At 34.9% G+C, this 22,070-nt stretch overlaps 3 protein-coding genes across 3 annotated transcripts; all 3 read left to right on the top strand.

Annotated features, from left to right (window-relative positions):
- The first annotated feature begins 90 nt into the window (after window positions 1–90).
- Window positions 91–4,285, top strand: LOC108200590 (leucine-rich repeat receptor-like serine/threonine-protein kinase BAM3). Its single transcript, XM_017368799.2, has 2 exons — window positions 91–3,000; window positions 3,755–4,285. The coding sequence occupies exons 1-2, from the start codon at window positions 408–410 to the stop codon at window positions 4,168–4,170; spliced, it is 3,009 nt and encodes a 1,002-aa protein (XP_017224288.1). The 5' UTR covers window positions 91–407; the 3' UTR covers window positions 4,171–4,285.
- Window positions 4,286–9,228: 4,943 nt separating this feature from the next.
- LOC108202276 (YTH domain-containing protein ECT4) lies at window positions 9,229–11,769 on the top strand. The gene is made up of 5 exons (XM_017370667.2): window positions 9,229–9,614; window positions 10,011–10,505; window positions 10,622–10,834; window positions 11,033–11,203; window positions 11,489–11,769. Exons 1-5 carry the CDS (start codon window positions 9,279–9,281, stop codon window positions 11,600–11,602), a joined length of 1,329 nt encoding a protein of 442 aa, XP_017226156.2. The 5' UTR covers window positions 9,229–9,278; the 3' UTR covers window positions 11,603–11,769.
- A 7,840-nt stretch (window positions 11,770–19,609) lies between these two features.
- LOC135149277 (YTH domain-containing protein ECT3-like) lies at window positions 19,610–20,694 on the top strand. Its single transcript, XM_064084492.1, has 4 exons — window positions 19,610–19,731; window positions 19,815–19,965; window positions 20,100–20,312; window positions 20,521–20,694. The coding sequence occupies exons 1-4, from the start codon at window positions 19,610–19,612 to the stop codon at window positions 20,692–20,694; spliced, it is 660 nt and encodes a 219-aa protein (XP_063940562.1).
- Window positions 20,695–22,070: the final 1,376 nt, after the last annotated feature.

A 22,070-nucleotide genomic window follows, 5' to 3' on the forward strand; every position in this document is an offset into this window, starting at 1 on the left:
CTCAAATTAATGAGCAACCTTTGATTAAAGATAAAGGGTGTTTTTGACATATGAATAAAAAGAAAGAAATGAAAAGGAAAAGAGAGAGGCTAGCCTTTACTTTCTTTTATTTTATCTCAACTTTTTTCTTAATTTTGTTTATGATCTTCTTTGGTTCTTAAATTTTGACTAGGAAAGAAGAAGAAAAATTATAAAGGAAAAGCAAAGAAGAGTAAAAGGAGAGGCTTAGCTTCTTCCTTGAACTTGAAGCCATCTTTTGTTCTTGAAGATGTTTGATTTATTAAGCCTCTACACACTTGAAGTTTCTCACATTCTATCAACTTTTCTTTCCTTTTTTAGGAACCCTAGTATTACTCAAACACTTATAAATCTTTGTTCCTTCTCAAAGTCCATCAAACTCATTTTTCATGAGATTTTTTCAACTAAAAATGCTACCTTTTTTGGTTTTGGTTCTAACACTCTTATCTAGTGTGAGTTCCTCTGTTTCATCCTCTGTAAATAATGACTTTCATGCTCTAGTTACACTTAAACAAGGCTTTGAGTTCACTTCTCCGGTCTTAGATAGTTGGGATTCTTTGAAGCCAAGCTCATTTTGTTCTTGGGTGGGAATCAAATGCCATAGAGGGAGAGTCATCTCTCTCGAATTGTCGAATATGAGTCTTGGTGGCTCTGTTTCCCCTGTTGTTTCAAGTCTTGACATGCTCACTGAACTCTCACTAGATGGTAACAACTTCACTGGAGAAATCAGGATATCAAATTTGAGTAGCCTTCGGATTTTAAGAATATCGAATAATGTGTTTAGTGGGAGATTGGATTGGGACTACTCAAGCCTGGAGAACTTGGAAGTCCTTGATGTTTATAACAACAATTTCACTTCTCCACTGCCTTTTGAGATTTCTAGTCTCAAGAATCTCAAGTATTTGGACTTGGGAGGAAACTTTTTCTTCGGAAAAATTCCTAGAAGTTATGGGAGTTTGCTTAGGCTTGAGTACTTGTGTCTTGCAGGAAATGATCTTCATGGAAAAATTCCAAATGAGTTGGGATATTTAACCAACTTAAAAGAGATATACTTGGGATATTACAATGAGTTTGAAGGTGGGATCCCAAAGGTGTTTGGCAACTTGGTTAATCTAGTCCACATGGATCTTTCGTCGTGTGGATTGGATGGTCCAATTCCTCCTCAGTTGGGAAACTTGAAGTCACTTGACACTCTTTTCCTACACATCAATGCATTGTCAGGTCAAATTCCAAAGGAACTTGGTAATTTAACAAACTTGGTTAATCTTGATCTTTCGGCCAATGTATTATCCGGGGAAATTCCATACGAATTCATTCACCTTCAAAAGCTCAAACTTCTGAATCTTTTCATGAACAAATTACATGGGTCCATACCAGATTTTGTTGCAGACTACTCGAATTTGGAGGTTCTAGGGCTGTGGAGGAACAACTTCACAGGCCTAATACCTCAAAATTTAGGCCAGAACAGGAGGCTAAAAGAGGTTGATTTATCTACAAACAAACTCACTGGTAGAATTCCTCCAGATTTATGTGCTTCAAATCAGCTCACAATCTTGATTTTGCTTCACAATTTTCTCTTTGGATCGATACCGGAGGACTTAGGCACATGTTCCACCCTTGTTAGGGTGAGACTAGGGGATAATTACTTGAATGGTAGCATTCCAAAGGGCTTCATATACTTGCCTCAGCTGAATTTAGTTGAGCTGCAAAACAACTATTTGTCTGGAACACTATGCGATGACGGAAACTTCACCACAAGTCCATCAAAAATGGAACAGCTTAATCTGTCAAACAATCAAATTTCAGGTTCTTTACCAACTTCTCTTTCAAACTTTTCAAATCTGCAGATCCTTCAACTTGATGGAAACAAATTCACAGGTTCAATTCCTTCTTCGTTTGGTGAATTCCAGCATTTGTCAAAGCTTGATCTCAAATTAAATTCTTTTTCTTCTCAGATTCCACCAGAAATTGGAAATTGCTTTCACTTGACATATCTAGATTTGAGCCAAAACAACCTTTCGGGTTCAATTCCCCCTCAAATTTCAAATATTCGTATCCTAAACTACTTAAACTTGTCAAGAAATCACTTGAGTGAGACCATTCCTAAATCTATTGGCTCCATGAAAAGCCTCACCACGGCAGATTTTTCCTTCAATGATCTCTCAGGTAAACTACCTGAATTGGGTCAATTTTCATTCTTCAATGCTTCCTCATTCGCGGGTAATCCTCAACTTTGTGGATCTCTTTTAAACAATCCATGTAATGTTACTGAAATCACAAGTCAGCCGGGAAAATCCCATGGCAACTTCAAGCTAATATTTGCTCTAGGCCTACTATTTTGCTCTCTAGTTTTTGCTGTTGCAGCAACTTTCAAGGCCTGGTCATTCAAAAAAAGTGGCTCTCATTCTTGGAAAATGACAGCGTTCCAGAAGCTCGATTTCACAGTTTTAGATGTCGTGGAATGCATCAAAGATGGAAATGTTATAGGCAGAGGTGGAGCTGGTATCGTATACCATGGGAAAATGCCAAATGGGGTCGATATTGCAGTAAAAAAGCTTGTTGGAATTGGCGCAAACAGCCATGATTACGGCTTTAAAGCTGAGATTTGTACACTAGGCAATATTCGACACAGAAACATCGTCAAATTACTGGCATTTTGCACAAACAAAGATACGAATTTGCTTGTTTACGAGTACATGAGGAATGGTAGCTTAGGAGAGGCTTTGCATGGTAAAAAGAGTGGAATCTTGGGCTGGCATTTGAGGTACAAAGTTGCTGTTGAAGCTGCTAAAGGATTGTGTTATCTTCACCATGATTGTTCACCACTAATCGTTCATCGCGATGTAAAATCAAACAACATCTTGCTGAATTCAAGCTATGAAGCTCATGTTGCAGATTTTGGGTTGGCAAAGTATCTTATGGATGGCGATGCTTCTCAGAGCATGTCTGCAATTGCTGGTTCTTATGGTTACATTGCTCCAGGTACATACAAAATTTTAAATTTTCTTCGTATTTCTTATTGAAGTTGATTAAATTGCTAATAAACATAAAAACTAGCAAATAATTTCGATTAAGTAGCCTAGAATCATATTATATTTATGTTGCGAAAGGCATTTAATTTTTGTTCATGCATGCATGAGTAATCTGAGTAGTACCATTCAAGTACCCTTGTGGTCTTAGGCTCCAGGTCCTTGACAAACGTTAACAAAACGAGCCACCGTAAATTAGTGCATCCAAGAGCTGGAACCCAAACATGAAATTGAGAAGGGGCATCTAGATACCAACTTGACATCAATGATTATCAGAAATCAGAAGTGGAGTACATAGTAACACTATCAGTTAGTAGGACCAGATCACAACCCTAGTTTTCACTAAAGTGACAGATCAAACCACACCCGTGATTTTGGTGTCGAAAAAAAAGAAAAAAACAGCTAAACTGCAGCATTTTATGGGTAAGCACACTAGATCTTAGCCCCATTGTTTTGTGCAGAATGAATTGTGGGGTCCAATTTTTTGTTTATGATCAGAAAATCTGACAGAATCTGACATGCGACGAATGTCTAAAGTTACATTGTCGGGTACCGTGAAAGGCGACTGTCGTGCCCATTGTCCCTTGCACTTATATAATCCAACATATAATTTTGCTGCTCGATGATAAAATTTTAAATACTCACGCATACATAATTTCGTTAGTAAAATGGTTAATTTTTTCTCCCTTTTATGTTCTACATTGCAGAATATGCGTATACCATGAGAGTGGACGAAAAGAGTGACGTTTATAGCTTCGGAGTGGTCCTCCTCGAGCTTATTACCGGCCGTCGTCCTGTGGGAGATTTCGGTGATGGTGTTGACATTGTTCAGTGGGCGAAAATCACAACAAATTTTCATAAGGAGAAAGCGAATCAAATATTCGATAAGAAACTATCGAATGTGCCTCGAGAAGAAGCTGAGCATTTGTTTTTCGTATCCATGCTCTGCATCCAAGACAATAGTATCCAAAGGCCAACAATGAGGGAAGTGGTTCAAATGTTATCAGAATTCTCTCGTCATATTCCCGGTTATCCCGCTTTAGCTTCATCAGTCGTTTGTCAGAAACCCGAAAATGAAGAAGTTTGTATAAATGTCCAACAAGAATCACTGATTTCAGTTTAAGAGATTTACAATTTGTTTGTTTAACAATTGATGCATGTGTATATCCGATTTTAAAATTTAGTCTCGCTGCTAAAGTATAGTTGCAAAATGAATTACTCCACTTTCTTTGTCCAAACCGGTTGTCTACGTTACTTTCTGGACGCATTCTGAGACTATTATAAAATATTTTTTTTAAATTTTTTTTCATTAGTTTGACGTTTAAATTTTTATTCAAAAATTTTTAAAAAGAGCACGTAAACAAAGTGCTGAAAGGTTTTATGTCGTGTGTTCGATTCTCGGACAATTCTCGTAATAAAATACCCTTTTATGATCCCATAAATTTACAAAACAAAAATGAGAAAAAGGAAAAAACTGATCACGATCTTTGCGCCATTTGTGCATGAAAAATAAGAGCCGTCCGATCAGAATATTGAAACTCTATATTACGAACACATCTCAGCTTTCTCTTCACTCTGGAAACCGTTCTAACACTAATCATATATTGTTTACGAATATACATACATTACACACACACAATCTAAAACCTAAAAACATTCACATCGTCGCTGGCGGCTTTTGTCGTTTTCTCCACTGTTGTTGTAACGAGGTTTGTTCTTTTTTGTCCTGTTGTTGTCCTTTCTTGACATGTTTATATACGAAATTAACCTGCGATTCACTTAGTTTTTATTTTATTTTATATACGCTTTTGTTTTTGTGATCTTTCCGCAGAAATTATGCATGTTGATATGTTTTTTGAGATCGAAGAAAAATGGGGGTAATTACTTGGCAATACTGTGGGTGAAAAAGATTTTTGTGGGCTTGACGGAACCGGAATTCTGAAATAGCGGGGAACTATAATGATTGATCGAAAATGATTTTAATCAATAATCAGGCTTGTTCGAAAAAAAATACTTTTTTAGTTTCTGAAATTTAGCATGACCTTTGGTGTAGGTTAGCCCCTTGATTCTGTCGAGTGTAGGTTTCAATAAGAGACCGATACGATAATGATTGTTGACTAAAGTCGGGCTTATCTTAAAAAAATGTCAATTATTGATTTTTGAAATTGAGCATGACCTGTACCTCACATTAGCCCCTGGTTCCGTCATGACGCAAGTTTTATCTGAAAATGATTCATATATAGAAATAAGGGGCATGAAATTGTATCCTTTGTGATGATTATGAATGATGGTATTTTTGTATTTAAAGTTTGATGTTCTGTCCTTACAAAAAAAAAATAAAAAATTTGATGTTCTGTTCTTTACAAAATCGAACAAAGTAATACCTATTGCCCATTGCATCTCCCTTGTAGAACAGTTAGCAATGGAAATGAGCCCTCTACTACTGTTACCTCTACTAGTGACAGATAAACTGATTTCCTAAAGACCCCGGTTACACGGCTTACAGTGCGTGCCTTATAAGAAGGTGAAGATATGATAAATGTGAATTTGTGTTATTTCAAGGATTGTATCATTATATGCACTTAATGAGTATATAATGCAATGATGTGAAATAAACTTCTGTATAAACGATAGAAGGATTAAGTGTTGTTTGATTAGTATGAAGAAGCATTTAGTTTCTCTGTTTCTGTTTGATGCCTTGCATGAATAATAAGGATGTTACTTATGTTTGAAGCTTTATTTATCATTCATCTATATTCTATAATGTCTTTCTTCTCGACATCAAGTCTTTTTACCTAAGAAACAGAGGATAGTCGGTGTATACCACATGCTGTGTTTATAGATGTATTGGTTTCTCTTCCAGTTATTTTAGCGGCGGAAGTTCATGATGGATATGTCTGGAGAGAAGAAAATGGAGCAATGTATCCTTTGTCTGTACTTACTTTTCCTAGAGTACACATTTTCTGCACTTTATCACGATTTTTGCTAGATACATTATTGTAGTTGTGTTCGATCTTGGCAAAAGCATTTTAAACCTAGCAGACATTCATTTCAGGCAAGTTTGGATGATCATGATTGATCACACTATAGCATTTTGGTATTTTTTGAAGTAGCTGTCTTAATGAAGATGACTAATTGGTGGATTTTTATTGCTCGTGTCCTTGTTTATTTCAGATAGCTAGGGTGGTTCTATTAGTATTAGTACTGTCACTGTACTAATAGTACATGATCTACTTTTAGAAACTGAACATTAAGGGCTGTAATTGTTACCAATGTAGCTGTTATCTGGTAATTTCTTAACTAAACTTTGCAGCTGAAACAGTTGTTCCAGAGCTCAAGTCTGATGTATATACTCCTATAATCGAGGAAGTAGGGGTAAGCCATTAGTAATCCACCCCAGATTTAACCAAATATTTGCTGCTTTTTTGAGAATAGATTTGCTCAATGCCACTGTTAATAACTGTTGCTTTTCTTGTGAAATTTCACTGTCATAATATGTGATGTCACTGGTCCTACTGGACTATGTTCATGGACCATTATTTGTTTGCATAATTTTTCTTTATACATTGAGTTTTAGCTTCTAGTTACTGCATCATGAACAATAACTAGATATATGATTGTTATTTGTTTTGCTGAAACCTCCAAGAACAACTGTATGCAACGTTAGGTGGGAAGAAATTACCATAAATCTGTGTCCCTCTTGGCCTTTTGTTTTCTTGATCAAACTTTTTGAAAGAGTTTTATGCTAAACTTAATGTCACTTCATGGATTTATTGGTTTACGATGATAAAATGGTTGGTACTTGGTATCAGGATGTGATTTTCACTGCTTACAGCCTTCCACTAGCAATTGTTACTACCATTTGCATTGTAATTGATGTTTCTTATGAATTACCTATTAATTACCAGGCTGCTGGTGAAAAAGGAATGAAATCAAACACTACATCATTTATATCTTATTCGGAAGATGTTATACATACTGTGAACGGTAAGGCTGATCTGATATCAAGTGGCAGGGCATGTTCTTTTCTGTCTGTAGTATATAATTGTTACTAAGATTACTGAACTGGTGCTGTCCTAGTGTCTTTTGCATTTTAATCGCTATCGTATCCTAGCAAATCTAATGATAAATAATATAGTATCCTTATAATTCACCTAAGATGTCTAAGCCATGTATGTATAATGTCCGACTTCATTTACCTGCTTTTCCAGATTTTCTGCCAACAAGAAAACAAAATCAAAGAGTGTCTTCGTCTATATCTCTCACCTTCATTAGGCCTAAGAAATGTATAGTCTGGTATCAGAGCTAAATACAGAATCTAATAACAAAGATACAAGGCAAATAAGTGATCAGAGTACATAGAGACCGTTTCTATGGGTCTATGCAGTGTTCTTAGGCCAAGAGTTATGGAAATTTTAATTAGGCAACCAAGGAAATAATTCCTTTAAATCCTATAAACCTTATGCAGGACAGCAAATTTTTCCTAGATCTTTATAAATTGCTTATGTAAATGTTTTATTAGAATTTTTGCTGATCATTGATAATATAACTTTTATTTTATAATTCGAGAAAATAGATTTTTTTGTCACCGAACTTATTATGTTTTTAGAAACTTGCCACTCAACTAATTTTTTTTTCCTTTAGTCACTGATGTTAGGTTCGGAATTTTTTTTGCCACTAAAGTTAGGTTCGGATTTGATTATTACCATTATATTAATTCTTTGTAGTATTATTAAAATATATTGATAACCTGTAATATTTTGATGATTTGATGTATGTCTATCTTTATATACAGTACTTTTATGTACCCAAGATCGTTTATCTTTGGTGATAAGAGTTAAACACGCATTTTACAGTTTCTAAAAGTGTACTCTCATAGATTATTTTATTTTTTCTTCCGAATAAAAATTTAGTGTTTGAATTTTTATACGCAAAAAGAAAATCTCATAAATCATTGAAGATTAAGTTTTCCTCTCTATTTATTCATCTTTATCTTGTAAATTATAATAAGATAAAGTTATTAAAAATTATGAGGATAAATTTAAGAGAGATCTTAGGCTGAACTAGGTGATTGAAACTTTAATAGTGAAAGATGATGCATCGTATCACTCAATTAGACTTTATTTTATCATGAAGAGCATAAATTATTTGAAGTCATTGATTCCATACTGATGATTTAATGAATTTCTAGAATTCTAATTACGATTTTTCCTGATTTTAATATGATACCACCTCATTTTATGTTATTATTGCTATATACAAAGATATAAACATACATCATATTATCAAAAAATTATATACTATCACTATGTATTAATGATGCTACAAAAAATTATCACAATGCTAATAATCATATCTGAACCTAAGTTAGTGACTAAAAACAAATCCAAACCTAACATCAGTGACTAAAAGGAAAAAAAAATTAATTGAGTGGCAAGTTTCTAAAAACATAATAAGTTCGGTGACAAAAAAATCTATTTTCCCTTTATAATTCTGTATTCGAGAGTTAATGAAAATGTAACCAGTTATAATTAGTTAGAAACCATTCTGTCATTAGATTTTACTTTATTCTTTTTCCCTCTTATATGAATGTTATATATGAAAAAAAATCTCAATGCAATCACAACTAAAATGATTATTCACAATATATTCGACCTTCTGTCTCGGTCCTCTGGTATACAGAATTCTTGTATTCTCATATGTTATTACTCGCAGGTTAGCTTATTAGTGCACAAGCCGTACATGGACATAGCTGTCTGCAGTCATGTTGTTGAAAATTTTAAAATATTAGTTTAAATGGGAGTTCAGTGCAGAAATATAAATCTTCATGTTTATTAAACATGTAGTAATTTGGCAGAGAGTTACGATGCACTGTTTTCTTCGGATTTTGTATTTCTTAGTCAGACTACTCTGAGATTAACTGCTTTTCTGTCCTATACCGTTTCAGGATACAATAGAAATTCTAATTCATTGGATGAAAGTTACTTTGGTGGCAGCAATGAGTCATATACAGTATGTTTCCTTTAAGTTATCTTTTTATGAGTTCTCTTATTGCTATGATACGGCTTCTTCTATAAGTAACTAATTCATAAGACTCGATTATCACATAATGGTGTGAGCATTAGAGATTTATCTTCCTTATGTTTTTTTCACCTTTTGTCTTTCAGGGTACCACAACAAATAACTTCTTTACTATCTCCCTGGCTGTAGTCTTATATTACCGGGACTTTGATGGGTGTTGATAGGCAACAGCCTCCTTTTTTATCAGGTTCTCTACAGGGGTTTGACTCATTTGGATCTGGCACCATGCCAAATGACACTTGGAATTCAGCATATGTTTGTGATGCCATGAAAAGCACCACTGATGTCGTCGGGAGAGAAAAGTCTAGTTTTGGTTCTACTGTTATAGAAAAACCAAAGGGTTTCAGAAACAACATAATAACAAATAATAAATTTGATAGCAGACCTTCTAACTTTCAACTGAATACGAATTCACAACGCTATGCTGCCTCACCAAATATATCCAAGTCCCATGTTCACACACAGCGTCTTAAATCATCAAATCAGGTACTGATATCATGTAATGCTAAATAATTTGCAGCATATACTTTGTTGTTATGGATTACTAGTAATATGTGGACAGCTTTCTAAACTTTTCTGGTAGAAGTGAGACATTTTTTATGACCTGATAAATTTAGAAAATCTTTAATGTTTTTTCTATGATCTAGATAAAATGATATAAGTTGTTTAGTTTTAGTTGATTCATAATACGCAACTCACTTTGGTATATTATTTAGTTCAGTCATAAAAAGAAATAGGGGTGTGCCTGTGGCCTGGTAAATGAGATGTTAACCACTATTTTGTTTGTTTTCAGTTGCAGTCTTATGAATAGTGTGTCTATACAAGTTCTGGTATTAGTTCTATCAACGGTTCTGATAATAAATTTTATCTGTCGTGCTGCAGTTAAGTTCTGGTTATAGGTCAGCAGGTCAGTTTCAACCACATGGGAAATTCTCATCATACACTGCACATAACCAGCGCAGTTACTGTGCTCGAGATGCTGGTTTGAACGATAGACTTAATGCTAGAATGTGGAATGGAAGTGACGGATTCAATGAGAAAGAGAAGTCCAACATTAATGGAGAGATTGAAGCCACAACTGAACTAACTCGTGGTCCCCGTGGCCAGGGCAATAAGGATGTTTCTACACTGGTTGAGGATAAGAGGATAGGTGTACGAAGAGATCAGTATAACCTAGAAGATTTTCAAACCAATTATGATAATGCCAAGTTTTACGTCATCAAGTCATATAGTGAAGATGATATACATAAATGCATCAAATATAATGTTTGGTCAAGTACCCCTAATGGCAATAGGAAGTTAAATGCTGCTTTTCATGATACACAAGCCAAAACAAGTGATTCAGGCATGGAGTGTCCGATTTTCCTCTTTTATTCTGTAAGGGTTTGGGGAATCTTTGATATGTTAATTTTTTTCATACTTGCAAAAGTTTACTTGTGTTCAGCATTACAGTCGAATAAGTTTCTCTTAATTTTCTTCTCCTAAACTATCAGGTTAATGGGAGCGGGCAGTTTGTAGGCTTAGCTGAAATGACTGGACAGATGGATTTTGCCAAGAACATGAACTTTTGGCAGCGTGACAAGTGGAATGGGTTCTTCCCAGTGAAGTGGCACATAGTGAAAGATATTCCTAACACTCAACTGAGACACATTGTCATCGAAAGCAATGACAACAAACCCGTAACACATTCTAGGGACACTCAGGAGGTACTTATCTTCTTCACATGGCAACATTAGCTTATAAGTCTTTATGATTAAATATAAACAAGAATAAATATGTGCGGCAATATGAGTAAGTTATCATTATCACATTTGAGTACTATGTTCTTGTTGTTCTGTTTATAGCTGGTGCAGTTTTTTTTTTTTGCGGAAATATTTAGTGGATATTTATCTCCGTCTCTTCAGATTGGACTTCAGCAGGGTTTAAAAATGCTAAAAATATTTAAGAGTTATTCAGGAGTGACATCAATGCTGGATGATTTCAACTTCTACGAAAACCGCGAGCAATCACTTAAGGCGAAGAGGAACCAAATGCGAGCTCCTCAAACGGAGATCCACACCCATCATGAATACCCGGTAAGCTTCAATTCAATTTTATCTTTAATTTTGAACCCCGCCCCCAAAATCCACATCCGTCTCTTTGCTACTTGGATTCCATGAGAAGTTTCTAACGTGGATATGTGTTTAAATATTAGACTTAACGCTATTTCAAAAATATATACATGTTTATTTTGTCTAAAATAAATGTCCAAGTCCCATATTAAGTGTACACCGGTATTCGAGGCAAAATGGAGAATCTGAGTAACAAATTATGACTTGTTGTAAAGCAATGTTGACCATCTGCATACTAATGTTCTGCAGAAACATCAAAGAGCAAGAGAAAGAACAAACAGAGGACGTTTTACTCACAATAGTTTTCCAGACGCCGCATCATCCATAATCCGTCAAACAAGAAAACTCTCTATCAATCACTGAAGGCTACTGTAATGAATATAGAGTATTTTCAAGTGTCTACCAAGTATTCTACGAATAAGAGAATCGCCGTAGCCAGAATACGTTTTCAGTTAAACATTATTGAATTTTATAGTTGGATGTAGTTTACGCAATTGATTTACATTCTTACTGGATGATCGTCAACTAGTTCTTCGACATCCCTTTTGTGGATTTTTTTTCCACTTGCAGACTTACTGTCAGTGAAATTGTTTCTGATGATTGCATCGGTTTGAATCATTTATCTCTGTTTATGATATAAAGAGTTCAATTTTATCTCTGCGTTAGGCACCAGCGATGTGTCTAGGAGGGTTGTTCAAAATTGTCGTGTTATTGGGAAAAAATGTTATAATAGAAAAGTGTCAATTGCACAAATCATATAACTGTTTGGTAATTTCTTTTTTATATTGACATGTTTTGAGTTATGATATAAAAAATTATACCCTTTGTGTCCAGCTTCTTCATTCAACTTGCCACTTTCGTGTCCCCTTCGAAAAAATCTAGTTCAAAACCTTCAATTAGGAACTTTTTAATACAAGATATATAGCAAACTCAACAACATCCCTCTTGATGTAAAGAGAGAGCGCGACCCTTGACAATATGGAGTTAATTGGATCAGTTTATAGGATAGAGAGCCAGGTAAGCTCGAAGGGTGCGTAGGGCGCGCCTTTGGGGGCTTGGTTCATGGAGATGATGTTTTACCAAGGTGTTTTTTTTAAGATTACCCTTACAGAGGACATGCAGACTACCCTTTCGAGTAATACAAAGATCACCCCTCCGGGGATATGAAAACCCAGGATTCCGAAACTCATAAGAAGGTGTTGTTGATATGATCACATGATTCTTATTGAAGGCCCTCAGGGGTGGTATGAAGAAAGATCACATGTCTGGATTCTATATTCTGGTGGGTTAGCCTCATGGTGGAATTGAGGAAAAAAGGGCCAAAATAACAAAATTTTGGAGTTTAATGCCCTAAATAACGGATTTTGTAAAAATGGCCCCAAATAACAAGTAAAGACGCCAGTGTAGTAGCGTGTTGTATAAAGAGGGAACGCTAAACGCATTAGCGTTTACAACTTTAAGCCCAAGCCCAACTCTTTTTGTTTCTTTTTTCTTTTTTTAAAATAATTTTCTTAACTCCTACTCCCTCCGTCCCAGCCGGTCAAATTGACTAAACTTTGACTGAAATTTATTAATATTTTATCAATTAATAAAATAAAAAAAATATGTTACCGGAAATAACTATTAATTTACTTTAAGATGTAATTTTTAGTTTTTTAAAATAATGAGTCATTGACTTATAATTTTTGATCAAAACTTAGCCAATTTGACCAACAAAAATAGAAATGTGACAACTATTTTGGGACGGAGGGAGTTATAAAGTAATAATTGAAAATTAAATTAACAGTCAGTTAATATTTTAAGGTTCATATTTGGGTTATTAAATTGGCCGACAGTTAGGGTTTAGGATTGAGGGTGTAGGGCCGGTAGGCCCTACTCCCTCGAGCCTAAACCCTAATTAATGCGAGGCTGCAGGGCCGAAGGCCCTAAAGCCGAGAAACCGGCGGAATAAATTAATTTACAATCGTTAACATTTAGGGTTTAGGTTTGGGTTGCAGAATGATTACTTCGTACTGTATATTAAATTGGCCGACGGTTAGGGTTTAGGATTGAGGGTGTAGGGCCGGCAGGCCCTACTCCCTCGAGCCTAAACCCTAATTAATGCGAGGCTGCAGGGCCGAAGGCCCTAAAGCCGAGAAACCGGCGGAATAAATTAATTTACAATCGTTAACATTTAGGGTTTAGGTTTGGGTTGCAGAATGATTAATTCGTACTGTATATTAAATTGGCCGACGGTTAGGGTTTAGGATTGAGGGTGTAGGGACTCCCTCGAGCCTAAACCCTAATTAATTCGAGACTTTAGGGCTGAAGGCCCGAAAGCCGAAAAACCAGTTTAAAAAAGTGAGCTAATATTAATAGTTTTTAATATTTTAGGGTTCATATTTAAATTTTAGAAGTATTTATTTATATCTAAAATTAAATTAATTTTATGAAAATTAAAAAATAATTCAAACAGCACAAGAAGTAACGTTTATTAATTTTAAGCTTTTGAAGCACTGCATTAAACATTGCTTTTAGTAACGTTTTATGTTTCATATTGAACACAACTGAGTATAAACGCTTCAGTGGTTAGCGTTTTGACTTTAAAAAAATTAAAAAAATCAAAAAAACCACATACGCAGACGCCATCGATAGTAGCGTTTTAGACTTTAGTTTAAAAAATTTGAAACCAAACGCTTGCACGCTACTCACACTAGCGTCTTCACTTCTTTTTTCTAAAAAAAAAAAACTAAAACGCTACACGATGTAGCGTTTTGGTTTTTTAACCAAAACGCTACACCATGAGCGTCTCTACATGTCAATGAGGGCCATTTATCGGGTATTTTGATATTTAGGGCATTAATATCTCAAATTTGGATATTTGGGGCCAACACCCGGAATTGAGACGATCGTATGTTCTAATTGTTTAGGAGGAGACCTTGCCTTGTATTTTTGTGGGTATCTTCGCCAGGGGTAAGGCTTCGTCTTTACCCCTTAAGGATGGTCACGACTATACCTGACGTCTCTTCCCATGATCGAAAAGTAGCGGTCAGTGTTACCTCCGATAGTTAGGGATAATGTCAAATCCGTGATGTACTTGGATTAGGAGTCATGTATTGGGCCTCAGGACTAGTTCTTAGCAGAGTAGGAATTTCCATCCGAGCAGAGTAGAACCACCTTGGCAGAAGACTCCTGAAGATCTTAGAAGACTTGTAGATAAGCCACCGCCTTTGTTGTGGTCTTATCTCCAAGAGGCCTACTTCTATTCGATTAGGTGTCTTGATCTCTTAGAAGTACGTATAGCTTGATCCCTAAATACAGGGTACGTAGGCATAGTAAAGGAATATCGAGAGTTGAGAGCGAGAGAGCAACCAAATAACCTTTTGATCCCAGCCATTAACGGAGGAATTTGGTAGTCAACAAAATTCGAGGTAAGTGGCCAGAATCAAGATCTGTGACGGTGGCTGTTTCTTGGAACTTGTACCGGAGAGTGGTGGTGATGATAATAAGGGGTGGCTGAGATTAGGGTTTCGAGTTGCCTCCATGTGCTCCCAACTCATGTCCCCCTAATTTTCCTGCGTACCCCTGTATTTATTGGAGATCAAGCCATTAGTAGTTATGTAGGAGACAAGCAACCTAGATGGGCTAGGGTTTCTTGTCCATGGATCGGGAACAGCTGCAGAAGCTCGCTAAGGAATGCCCAAATATTAAGGCCCATCCGTTAAATTTTAAAGATCCATTCGTTAAATTTGAATCACAATTTCTGAATGATTGACATATTCGAAAGACTTTGTTTTTGAACTGTTATAATAAATTGTTTGATAAATCTGAATGATTTAAATATGAGTTTAAAACAATCAGCATCATCTATGAATATAATATTTACAAAATTTTATTATAAATCTTGAAAATAATATTTAACACATAGTTTTTATACTAATTTGATAAGTTATTATGGTAAATGAGAAATTTGTCTAGTGTGTACCCATAAACACATGCTAAGTACTAAAATTTACGAATTTGGATGGTTTTGAGTGCTGTGGTCTATCATTATTAAAGTGTGTAAGCCAATCACAACAAGATAAATTTATCAAATTTTGTGTTTATTATGTGTTCATAGGCACACCATAAAAAACAGAATTAATTCATATATAATATATGTAACATAATTTAACTACTAGTTATTTCTAATAAAAATTTTATGCACAAAAAATGTGTATATTTAGTTGTGTATATATGAAATCAATATTGTATAATATGGGGTTATAATTAGGAAAAAATTGAAACAATTAGTATTAAATATTAATAGACACCGGTGAGAATATTAGACAACTTGAACACGTAGTATACCTTTATGGAGCGTTTAGTTTAGTTTTTTAAGCTCAACATAAAATCATATAAAAACATATATAAACAGAAGTGCGATAACCCCCTTTGGTGAAGTGAGGTAACCCCCTTTGGTGATTACATAGACTTCTTGCATCCATGAGCATGGCTCCCTGTATCAGAGTCTATAAATCATTAAGACAACAAGCTAATTAATTCGGTTTTTCTGAAAAGTTAAAGCAAAATAGGTGCAGGGCAAAGCAGTTAAAGTTTCTTAATATTCTTTTCACATAAGACTTTGGTACGGGGTGGATGGAGTATTTTTTTGATAAATTTATGCACATAATCAAAAAAAATTCAAATATATAATATTAAACTGAAAAGAGTTTTTAATAGTCTAGCTGTGATAGATAAATGTCTAGATCATTGGTTCATTTGTTTTGGTCAAACAATATCTGCTGAAACTTGCTCGGTTCATGAGTTCATACTGAATGAAAATTGTCCTATGAGATATGTACTCCCTCCATGTTGCAGTGAAATTATGTAAAGTTCGTTCTCAGGGAAGGACTGAATACAATCTCAAACCAAGTATATTATTCCTTTCTATTTAGAAGTTTTGGAGAAAACTTGTGTTTTTACAATCAACTAAATTAAACTAATAAAGCAATTAAAAGTGTGAATTATCGATGATAAAATGCAATCCAAGAATTAGGTTTCTTTGTTGGCTACAATAAATGTCAATCAATTGTGATATGCAAGTGTCTACTATGCTAAAACAATCCTTTCGAATAATTATATAATCCTCTCCCAAGGCAAATCATAATATCCACAATCATCCTCTAAAAGCCATTCCCGTTATAAATTAAATCACAATTGTAAATGACTAAGCACCAAGGATCTCATGTCTCATAACTCACATAATAATCTCCCAATTAATTAAGTGAGTTATGTCTGTCATATCATGTACAAGAAATACAAATCCTTTCTCGATTCATTATAAATCCTATGAATTCAATTACAGGTTCGCGATTCCTATAACCGTGTTAAGCGCTCAATGATAGCTTAGCATACATAGAGAAATCACAATATCAGATCAGACAAACATATTAAGACAACAAATACTCCCTAATCATTGGCTTAGAGGATTAGTTACCCATAGCAATTAAAGAAAACATGTATATATAGATAACTGAAATCATGTCACAAGAGCAAAAGAGTAAAGAAAATACAACTTGACGAAATCTCTCGAACTAGGACCGAATTCCTTCAATCCTTGCTCAGTTCTCTCAATAAGCTTTCGCTCTCTCCCTCCCTCTCAATACAAGCAATATCTGATATCTCTCTAATGATACAAACCCTAATAATAATAGTGTTTTTAATGGTTTTCTTGGAAAATAAATCCTATTTTCTAAAATAAATTGGATTCTGAAAAGAAATTCGTAGTCTAACTTTCAGGCCTGATTCTGGGCTAATCCATTGGTCTTTTGATATATGAACCTCTTTAAACTAGTAGAAAATTCCAATATATTCGTGTGGGCTGTAGAATCCCCCGATTCTGACATACGGAACTCAAGTTATGACCCAAATAAATTTGCTGCCCATAAAGTCCGAATTTCCATCTAAATAAGCCCAAATAAGCTTGATTTAATCCAACTTTAGGAATATTTATTTTCCTGCCATTAAATACTTAAAATCAATTAGTAAAACCCCGATTATTTACTAAATACTAAAATTATGGGAATAAAATCATATAAAAACATATATAAATATATGTTCTATTACTTCATCCCCTTTTAACTGGCCATTTTGAATTTTGACCAGTCAAATTTACTATAATTTAACTCAAATTTACATATATCATATAATTGAGAAAAATAATAAATATTATATATTTGAAATTTTCCTTGGTTCATAAATTTAACGAACAAATAATGCTGACTTCTATGGGGTAAGGGACGATTGCAGTATTCAACTGGTCATCCAACTTCTCCTGAAAAATAAGAGATAAGGTTTGGTAATAACCTTTTCAATTCTCTATTATTATGCAGCCATATATCCACATATTAGCATACGGTTGAAACTCAAGATTGGCTATAAATACTACAAGAAGATGAGATAAACACAAGTCATCTACATCTACTCAAGCATATTTATCAAGATATAATATCACTATAGTTCACGAATAGAGTGTTTTTTGTCTTCTATTTGGTCTCTGCAGGGGTTTGACTCATTTGGATCTGGCACAATGCCAAATGACACATGGAATTCAGCATATGTTGTGATGCCATGAAACGCACCACTGGTGTCGTTGGGAGAGAAAAATCTAGGTTTTCAACTGAATACGAATTCACAACGCTATGCTGCCTCACCACATATCCAAGTCCAATGTTCACACAGCCTCTTAAATCATCAAATCAGGTACTGATATCATGTATTCCTTAAGAATTTGCAGCATATACTTTGTTGTTATCGATTACTAGTAATACGTGGGCAGCTTTCTAAAATTTTTTCTGGTAGAAGCGAGACATTATTTATGACCTGATTACTTTAAAAAACCTACATGCTTTTTCTCTGATCCAGATAAAATGATATAAGTTGGTTTGTTTTAGATAATTCATAATGTGCAACTCACTTTGGTATATTATTTAGTTTAGTAAAAAAGAAACGGGGGTGTGCCTGTGGCCGGGTAAATAAGAGGTTAAACTCTATTTTATTTTGTTCGCTTGCGGTTGCAATCTCATGAATAGTGTGTCTGTACAAGTTCTGGTATTAATTTTATGGACGGTTTAAAGGTTTTTATTAATTCTTCCGGACCTGATTATTGTAAGACAATAAATTTTATCTATCGTGCGCGCTGCAGTTAAGTTCTGGTTAGATCAGTGATAGAGTATATATTTATATATATTTTAGATGATAATTATTCTCATATTAATTGTATTTTGCATTTAATTGGATATGTATTAATTATATTTTAATGTTTTACTGTAGGGAGCACGGAATTCTAAATTGGAAAAGATTTCGGATAAATTAGAACAAAATTTGGATTTGTTGGCTAACTGCGCAAGAAATATTGTTTGGGCCGTATCTGGAATTCTAGAAATCAGATTTGGGCGATTCAACAGCCCATGCGAACATAATTTAATTTTATAACATTCTTGATAGGTCCAGATGTCAGTATATATGCTAAAACAGCTCAGGAACAGAGAAGAAAGTCAACTATGAATTTTGACATTGGAAACCTATTGAGTTTTGGAATTTCCATGTATATTCCTATTAGAATAAATACACTTATGTATTAGCTTTTAGATGAGAGAGAATATTACATACAGAGAGAATAGAGCAACCAAGGAGAAGAGAGAGGATCAACAAAGTGAAGAACCCGTGTTGTGGATTTCTACATAGGATTTCTTTTCTACATCTTTACTTAGTATTGTATTCTCTAACTCTTTACGAATTTATACGTTGTATCTTGATTATGGTTGGCTAATCTCTATTGTTGGAACGCTGTTTTGAAGTCCTAAATTTTATGACAATTATATTTTGATTTTCCGAGATATGTTCTTGATTGCACTTATATATACGTCAATTCTTATAGATATTCTTGAATTAACTGTGGTATGTGGACATCGGATTCAGTTATGTGATTGATATATTTGTAAAGTCAATTAATCTTTCTATGTGATCCATGAGATTAATTGTATCAGTGTACGTGTAATCCGTTTTAGCCTTTCTATGTGGTCCCTGGGGTTTTCCGGATAGTAGAGCTTGTTTCAATGTGGGCCATGGCACTTAAGTTCTCTATAAGTGTCTTCCAGAACATATCATAAGAGTTTCAGAGTATGTCATGAGTTTTGTGGTGGATTAACATGCTTTTCAACATGCTTCTTTAATTATGAAAAAAACACTTGCTTTAGTTTAATAATTAGTTTAATCAATAGTTAAAAACAAAATCCAACTATTATCTCTTTACAAAATTGAAGTTAGCCCTTACCCTTAAATTCACTACATTATATACGACATATAAGAGTTTAAATTGAGTCACATCAGTAGGTCAGTTTCAACCACATGGGAAATACTCATCATATACTGCAAATAACCAACACAGTTGCTTTGCTCGGGATGCTAGTTCGAATGATACTTAATCCTAGCATGTGGAATGGAAGTGACGGATTCAATGAGAAAGAGAAGTCCAACATACATGGAAAGATTGAAGCCACAACTAAACTAACTCGTGGTCCCCGTGGCCAGGGCAATAAGGAAGATGATATAGTGAAGATGATATACATAAATGCATCAAATATAATGTTTGGTCAAGGACCCCTAATGGCAATAGGAAGTTAAATGCTGCTTTTCATGATACACAAGCCAAAACCAGTGATTCAGGCATGGAGTGTCCGATTTTCCTCTTCTATTCTCTAAGGGTTTTGGGAATCTTTTATATGTTAACTTATTTTTTACCATATGATTTCTTATCATACTTGCAAAAGTTTAAATGTGTTCAGCATCATAGTCGAATATATAAGTTTCTCCTAATTTTCTTCTCCTAAAATATTAGGTTAATGGGAGCGGGCAGTATGTAGGCTTAGCTGAAATGATTGGACAGATGGATTTTGCAAAGATCATGAACTTTTGGCAGCGTGACAAGTGGAATGGGTTCTTCCCAGTAAAGTGGCACATAGTGAAAGATATTCCCAACACCCAACTAAGACACATTGTCATCGAAAGCAATGACAACAAACCTGTAACACATTCAGTAGGCACTCAGGAGGTACTTATCTTCACATGGCGACATTAGCTTATAAGTCTATATGATTAGATATAAACACTGCATATGAAAACAAGGATTAATATATGCGGCAATATGAGTAAGTTATCATTATCACATTTGAGTACTATGTTCTTGTTGTTCACTTTATAACTGGTACAGTTTTTTTTTTGCTGAAATATTTAGTGGATATTTATCTCCGTCTCTTCAGATTGGACTTCAGCAGGGTTTAAAAATGCTAAAAATATTTAAGAGTTATTCAGGAGTGACATCAATGCTGGATGATTTTAACTTCCACGAAAACCACGAGCAGTCACTTAAGGCAAAGAGGAACCAAATGCGAGCTCCTCAAACAGAGATCCGCAGCATCATGAATACCCAGTAAGCTTCAGTTCAATTTTATCTTTAATTTTGACACCCCCCTCAAACAGATATCCGCACCCATCATGAATACCCAGTAAGCTTCAGTTCAATTTTATATTTAATTTTGACCCCCCCCCCCTCCCCAAATCCACATCCATCTCTTTGCTACTTGGATTCCATTAGAAGGGTCTGACGTGGATATGTGTTTAAGTATCAGACTTAAACCTATTTCAAAACGTAAAAGAAGACCGACTAGATTACCAACTTTTACGGCGATTAAAATATTCTTATTACCGATATTATGTGTTGTAAATAAAACATACATGATGACATGCATATATAGGCGGGTCCTTGCAAGTAGGGCTGAGCATTCGGTCAGTTCGGTCCAGAACCGGACCGAACTGAAGGAACCGAAAACCGAATTAGCATTTTTTTCTCGGACCAAACCAGACCAAAATTATGTTATGGACCAAACCGGAATCGAACCGAAATAATTCGGTTCGGTTCGGTTCTTCCTCAAAGAACAGAATTTTTCTATAAAAAAAATGAAACAGCAAGTCTAACAAATTTACAAAAGTTGAAATAAACATGGAATGATGCTGGTTTGTTGATGTGAAGGCTGCAGACATTTATTCTCCAAGCATCAGTCTCCAAGCATTAGTCTCCAAACAAGTAAGCTACTGCCTAGTGCCTAATTAAGCTATTTAGAGCAACCACAGTGCTTGGGACTACTTTCATTTTCTGACTCCACGCAGATACCACATAAGCAAAAGTAGTCCTGGGATAGCAAATGGTCTTGAACTCCAATGCTTGAGCCCGGCCCAAGAAGGTGGGACTGACCACCAAACCACAGTTCCATGCAATGCAACAATTTATACAATCAGCGACCCGAGGACATTTCACGTGGCTCTCAATGCATCAAATGGGATAACGTTGTAGTTGCTCTAAAAATCTGTAATCAAGCATTCAAGGTGCTGCAAGTTTGTAATCAAGGTACTGCACCTATTTCAATTTACAAGCTTTGTATATAAAATGCTTGAAAAACCGAGACCCTGGCTATTAATCAGAAAATGCAACAAAAATTAGCTTAAATTAAGAAAAATGATAAAATATTATGATAACCTAGCACACAACAAGAAGTTAAGCTTGAGGAGATTTGAATCGCGTATGCTGATTGCTGCTTGGATTGATGTTTGTTACTGGTTTGATATTAGGGTTTAGGAATTAGGCGGGGGCAAACGGGTCTGGATGTTTGCACTGGACAGTGGGCAAAACGTATAACTATATTATGTATAAGTTATAAGTTATATATTTAATATCTTCAATCAATATAAATAGTTCGATTCTTTTGGTCCGGAACCGAATTTTTTTCAAAAGAATCGGAGCAAACAGGAATTT

This window comes from Daucus carota, chromosome 9 (assembly GCF_001625215.2).
Source record: "Daucus carota subsp. sativus chromosome 9, DH1 v3.0, whole genome shotgun sequence".
Classification (NCBI taxonomy): domain Eukaryota; kingdom Viridiplantae; phylum Streptophyta; class Magnoliopsida; order Apiales; family Apiaceae; genus Daucus; species Daucus carota.